The 6,776-nt window shown below is 33.4% G+C and overlaps 2 protein-coding genes across 2 annotated transcripts; one reads left to right on the top strand and one right to left on the bottom strand.

Annotated features, from left to right (window-relative positions):
- Positions 1-1,456: 1,456 nt before the first annotated feature.
- On the top strand, positions 1,457-2,678 carry LOC145074814 (protein LURP-one-related 8-like). The gene is made up of 2 exons (XM_079021140.1): positions 1,457-1,818; positions 1,911-2,678. The coding sequence occupies exons 1-2, from the start codon at positions 1,564-1,566 to the stop codon at positions 2,319-2,321; spliced, it is 666 nt and encodes a 221-aa protein (XP_078877266.1). The 5' UTR covers positions 1,457-1,563; the 3' UTR covers positions 2,322-2,678.
- Positions 2,679-4,025: 1,347 nt separating this feature from the next.
- LOC145075650 (uncharacterized) lies at positions 4,026-5,851 on the bottom strand. Its single transcript, XM_079021812.1, has 6 exons — positions 5,620-5,851; positions 5,432-5,567; positions 5,312-5,339; positions 5,076-5,256; positions 4,887-4,955; positions 4,026-4,558 (listed from the first exon to the last, which is right to left on the bottom strand). The coding sequence occupies exons 1-6, from the start codon at positions 5,849-5,851 to the stop codon at positions 4,026-4,028; spliced, it is 1,179 nt and encodes a 392-aa protein (XP_078877938.1).
- Positions 5,852-6,776: the final 925 nt, after the last annotated feature.

The following is a 6,776-nucleotide window of genomic DNA, read 5'->3' as shown; positions in this document are numbered from 1 at the left end:
GTGAAGGGGGTTTGCTTATCGGTGAAGTGTAACAAGTATGAGGTTGCACGTGGTGTGTCCATGGAGAGAAGATGGTGAGAAGATGATAGACCTGTGGGAAGAAGATGATGGAGTAGTTGGGTTTTTTGGTCTTAGGATGAGAGAGAGAGAGAGAGAGAGAGAGGGTACTGGTAGGGATGGAGTGCTATCTTTTTAGTTTTTTATTTTTATTTCATAAAGTATTAAAATAAACAAGAAAAGAAAATACAAAACTGAAATTTAAAGGGTAATAGGTAATTTCAAAGTTTTTTGGACCAAAAACCCAGAAAACTCTTGATTTTGGACCTTCTGTGCAAGCTGGAAACTTTTTGGACCTTACCCAAAGATTTTTGCATACCACAAAGACCATATTTGCAGTTTTGTCTTTATTTGAATTTTTTAAACCGAATTATTAGAGAAAATTTTGTGAGACTACCACATGGCAACATGAGAATGTAGGGATGAGTATGGGACGGAACCGGTATCGACCCGTACCGTTCTAGATTTCCCGAAAACCGAATTTTATCGAAAGTTAATCCCGAGTACCGAACCAAATTAACATCACCGGTACCAGTACTGGGAATGGTACCAGTTTTCGGTAGTAGTACCGGTACCGGTGGTACCTCATCCTGAATTTCATGTATTTGGAGTATCAAGTACCGTCCCATATTTTCAAATTCGGTACGGTTCGGTACCGGTTCGGGTACGGTACCAGTACAAGATTGAGATTTAGGACAAACTGCTCATCCTTATGAGAATGAAAGATAAATTTGTAAACTAATACTTTAGAAAAATGATATGAGAATAAAAGATAAATTTGTAAACTAATACTTTAAAAACAGTTTATTTAAATTTTTAATTTATTTTAGCAGTCTGTAGATATTAAAAACAAACAATAATCTTTTTACATATTACAGACGTTTGGTCCATGTTTTATACTGCAGACATCTACAAATATGGTCTTCAGACTACAAATATTTTGCTTATAAAAAAACAAACAACAACTAATAATACTTCTAACATTCGAGGGTTTGAAACTTGGATTTACGATATAGAATTTTACACTTCAATCATTAGACTCTTGTGTGAATGATATTAATGGTATAACTTAAATAGATTGTTGTTTGATGACTTATCTTTAAAAGTTTGGTGACATAAATAATAATTTGATGATGTTTGTGACAAAAAATGAGATGAACGCTATATATTGAATAGGCATCAAAAATAAAATTTTAAAAGAAAAGCCTTTTTAAAGTGTAAGATTCTGGAGGGAATGTCAATCGATGTTTGCAAGGGCCAAGTATAGCGAGCGGTTGAAACTTGATTCAATTTACAAACTTGGCTTTTCCATTCTTTCCACTTTTCCAGGGGCATTTTCGTGATTCTGGAAAACATATATTTCTGTTGAGAGTATAAAGACCCCTTAACCACCACCTTCAACTCCTATCAAATACCCACCCACCCAAAAACACAACATCTCTCTCTCTCTCTCTCTCTCTCTCTCTCATCTTTTTACACAGAGAATCGTTATTAGTAATCGGAGTAATGACAAAAGTATACCCTAAATCTGTTGTTCCACTTCCCCCTCTTTTTCCTTCTGATCGGCCGCGATTAGTTACACAATCCTCCACCGTCCTCACCGTGTGGAAGAAATCCCTGCTCTTCAGTTGCGATGGATTCACCGTCTTCGACACCACTGGAAACCTCGTCTTTCGAGTCGACAACTACGCCAACGCTAACAAGGCCGAGATTGTTCTCATGGATGCCTCCGGCCACTCTCTCCACACCATCCGCCGAAAGGTATATATACATATACTAACAGGATTCCTAAATTTGATCGATTGAGTTCTGAAATATGTATTAATTCATTCATTCATTCATTAATCCAACAGAGGTTAACCCTAACGGACAGTTGGCTGATATACGACGGCGAGACGACGGTAAATCCCCGCTTCTCGGTGACGAAACATGTTAATTTTCTCAACTCCAAGTCCTTGGCGCATGTAAGCTTTACAGGATCAGGATCGGGATCAGGATCACCGAGGATTAATGGCAATAAGAAGAACGTGGCTTACGAGATCGAAGGGTCTTACACACAGAGGAGTTGCGTTGTGTATGACGACAAGCGGCGGCGCGTTGCTGAGATTAAACGGAAGGAAGCGGTGGCAGGGGTTGCGTTTGGCGGAGATGTCTTCCGTTTGGTTGTACAGCCTGAGATTGATTCCAGCGTTGCTATGGCCCTCGTCGTCCTTCTTGATCAAATGTTCGGTGGTTCTTCTTCTTCTAGAAGGTTCGCTACATAAATTAAACCAGAGAAATGAAAACAGCCAATTTGGGATCCGATTGGATACGTACATAGGATTGCATTTGGATCATCCATGAATAAAGATTCAGAAAACGAGGGAGTTGATAATATGTGTGAGATTCAGTTCATAGGGTAGTGTATAGTGTATAATTAATTAAATTCCTCTCTCTCAATTTTTTGAAATTGTGATCCAATGATCAATCATATCATCATCATATGCATGATGAAGATGAATGATGATGGATGATAATGATGATGTTGAGGGCTTGGTTTTTTCGTTTTATATAAAGGATCAAGCTCCGGATGAGGAGTATTTTGCTATGATCATATATATAAAATTTCAATCTTTGATTTATATCGACTATTGAGTATTGTTTGTTCTTCATTGCTCTTAAATGTTCTTCATCAAACAAACTTTTCCATAAAAGGTTACTATTCCAGAATTCTCTATGCATGTGGCCACATCGTCAATATTACAATTAAAATTCGATCTTTCTTTGTAAATTATTGATAGTTTTCACTAAAAGTTATTTTATATTTTGATTAAATTGTTACAAATAATAATTATTATTATTATTATTATTATTAAAACCAATCGTATCAACGAAAAAATGGTTTATAACTTTAATTAAAATAATTACATAAATTAAAAGTTGAAAACAGAGAGGTAAATTTAATCATTATTAATTGTTAAATAGCAAAGGTCGGCAAACAACTTGGTCTAGTTTCTACTCATTGGTACATTGCTTGGTTATCAACCAAGAGTTCATGATATATCGTGTTGACATCATGTACATAAAAATATCTTTACGTTATAAACTTTTTTTAATTAATATTATAAGCTTGCTTAATTCCTCACCGTTGATTCTAATTGTTGTATTAGTTGTGCAAGTATATAGAATAATAGAATAATTCAAAGTATTTTACCGTATTAAATGTCAAAGTGAGACAAAAATAAAAAATATATATATATATATATATTTCAACATCAAACGTTCAAATAATTAGTTGATGCTAACTATGAAAATCTAGATAACGGGGTAGAGAATGACTACAAGAAAATGTCAAGATCAAAATTCGTCATGTATTTAATAAAAAGACGATAATTGTTTGGTGGTTTGTGTCTGCAAAGCCATAAATTGTCCAATCAATTCAAACATTACTAGTTTACTAGTATGCCATAGTTGAAAAAAAGATCCGTTGCTAATAATTTTCGCTTAAAAACAAAAAAATAAAATAAAATTATTACTAGCTAAACTTCCCTTACGATAATATGGACTAAAATTTGAATATTATAAGGTCCAGTTTTGTCAACTAGTGACAGTCGGTAGGACAATTCACTATAGGTAAAATCAAATTATTAATTTAAAAATTTTGATTGGATTATACATAGTCCCATCTTTACCTTTTCATCTTTTACCGTTATTTTTTAAATTGTATAGTAACTAACCAAAATGGAATATATTATTAGACGAGCCTTTGGACTTCACTCTATAAGAAGATGAAGAAGGCTCAACTCCCACCATTGATGCTTCCTTTTTCTTTAGGAGAATAAGGAGATGACATGTTTTGACATTACAACTTATTTAGATGAGTGACGGAGCTAGGGTCAAAGTAAAAGGGTATCCTGAGAAAAAAAATCGTGTAATATATTTTCAATTTTATTAGACATAAAGCTCAAATTCTATCACAAAGTTATGTTTTAAAGTTCACATTTCCGCTCTTTCATTTTACGAAAGCGAGTAATTGTATTTTCAGTCTTAACATTCTCCAGTGCTTCCTTTTCTACACTATAAATCAAAGCACTACTCATAAAATCGTCACCTATTTTATTACGCAAATCAGTCTTCAAAAACTTCATTGCAGAAAAACACCGTTCAACGGTTGCAGTTGCAACGGGCAAAACCAAAGTTAGTTTTAATAATCTATAAACCAGTGGAAAAGAGAGGTGTTTCCCAATTTCCACCAACAAACGAGAGAGGTCTGCAATTCCCTTCAAATTGAAAAATTTCTCATCATCGAGCAAAGAGTGATAATAGATATCAAGTTGCCCATTAAGTTGCGCTCTTTCTGAATCGTTAAAATCGTTTTTGTATATTTCGCTTAACTTCAACAATTTTGCTTTATCAAAACTAGAAAATGAGTCACAAGGGTTCAAAGCCGCCATGTTCTCTATCAAATCTGTGCCAACTTCACTAAATCTATCCCCAAATTCTTGAATTTGCATATCCAAAACTGTGTTAAAAATCACAACTTCAAAATGATGTTGATTAGTCTTATTGGTCTTACGCTTTCGTGGGGTAACATAATATTCTGACATGTCCACAATTCTAATATTATGCTTTTCACAAAAAAACACACACCTTGTTCCAAATTTGTGGAACCCCATCTTTTCTAAAAAACTAACAATGCTTTCTTTGTCCCTTTTACTAACGAAGTCGCTTCCAAAATATCTTGATCTTTTTTTTTGAAGATGCTTTGACAAAGTATCGGTGAGGCATAGATTTTCCAACATCAAGTGTAAGAAATACGAAATCAAGTGTTTTGAAATATGACAAAATACCATTTACTTGATTACGGTTAGATAAAGTGGACCCCTCATCTTTGACATATTTAAGGACTGCAACAACTTCTGCAAACAAATTCAACAAACTTACAATTGTTATAAAATGTGAACCCCATCTAGTATCTCCAGCTCGAATAAGAGAAATCTCTTGATTCAACCCTCTTCCTGTTTCAGTTTAACCAATACCAATTTCAGTTGTCACTCTTTCTTTTTGCTTCTCTCGTATCATATCTTTTCTCTTACAAGACCCACAAATGACAGTAACCACCATACCTAATTGTTCAAAGAATTCATCAACATCATTATAGCAACCGTCACAACCACTAATTGAAGTTGGTGTGCAAAACAATGTATATAATGTGCAAAACTATTTTCATTTAAAATCAAAGATTTCAAACTGTTGAATGCACCACTCATATTACTTGCTCCATCATAACATTGCCCCCTAACCTATATATTTGAAAAAAATAATAAAAAAATATAACACATAAAAATAAAACTAATATCATGTTAAAGGAATAAATATTTTATGATTTCTTAACTGATCGATAGTCAAGTTGTTGTTGGAAAAAACGGTATCAATGGCGGCTTTAAGAGACAAAGAGGATGTATCCAACACGTGAACAACACCGATAAATCTTTCCGTTACAATCCCAAGTCTATCAACATATCTCAAAACTATAGTCATTTGTTTTTCTGGAAACATCACTAGACTCATCAACTAATATACCAAACACATCTTTACAAATTTCATCACAGATAGACTTGATTATCTCTTTTGAAAAGCAATTGACAATATCTTTTTGAATCATCGGAGAAGTCAACTTTTCATTTTTTGGAGAATTTTCTAAAGTAACTTTAAAAATCTTCTCATTATCTTCTCTAATCAAAGATAAGACTTCAATAAAAAGTCCTTTATTATTAGACTTTTCTGTCTCATCATGTCCACGAAAGTAATGCATTTTTCAATAAAAATCTACAATTACGGATTGTAGCACGTAACCGAATTTCATAATTACTTTGCTCAAGTTCCATTTGTTTATGCAAAACTTCACTAATAGATTGATTTTTTCTCAATAACAAATGACACTTTTCTTCGGCCTTATGGTGAGAACTATGAATCTCACCCATATGTTTCCGGAATGATTTTTTTACTCCAATTATCAAAGCCTTCGGTTATAAAAGCATATTTTCCACCTTGACCCCCTACCATGTCTCTAAACAAATAGCAACAAAAACAATATGCCTTCTTTTTTTTAATGCTATACTCTAACCATGGAAATTCCTTAAACCATTCCACAACAAAACGTCTTTGCTTCTCACCAAATAAGGTAAATTCAAAATTATGCCCCTTTGGTTGACAAGGTCCTTTAATCAAATATGCCCTCCTTATTTCATCCCTTTGATTAGGATTATAAGATGTAATCTTTGGTCTCTCCCCCGGGTCCGAAGGAAGATCATTCAAATCAAAAGATTGTGGCACTTTTGGTTTTTGAGTATGCTCATTAGATTGTGGTTCTTGTGGTTTTGGAATAGATTCATTAGATTGTGGTTTTGGTGTATGTTGATTAAGTTGTGGAACTTGTGTACTTTCATTAACCCTATTTTTTTTTTGAAGTTCCTTCACATTATTGTCTCCAACATCTAATTGTCTTTTGAAAAAATTGTTAATAGCAACCTACAATCAAAATATATCAACAATCAACTCTAATTCTATAACTTGATTTCGAGTTTCAACAACAAATAATCACTAATTAGTGACCTTATGTCTCTAATTTAACAATCCTAAATGGCAATTTCTATTTTTTCAACACAAAGCCAAAAAAATTGAATTTCAATTAACCAAAAAATAATTACAAAATTTCTACTTACTTGCTTTATTGTGCA

The sequence above is a fragment of the Lactuca serriola genome, chromosome 9 (assembly GCF_051521515.1).
Source record: "Lactuca serriola cultivar US96UC23 chromosome 9, Lser_US96UC23_V15, whole genome shotgun sequence".
Taxonomy (NCBI): Eukaryota; Viridiplantae; Streptophyta; class Magnoliopsida; order Asterales; family Asteraceae; genus Lactuca; species Lactuca serriola.
Note: the sequence above shows the minus strand (reverse complement) of the source record. Positions and strands in the feature narration are given on the sequence as shown.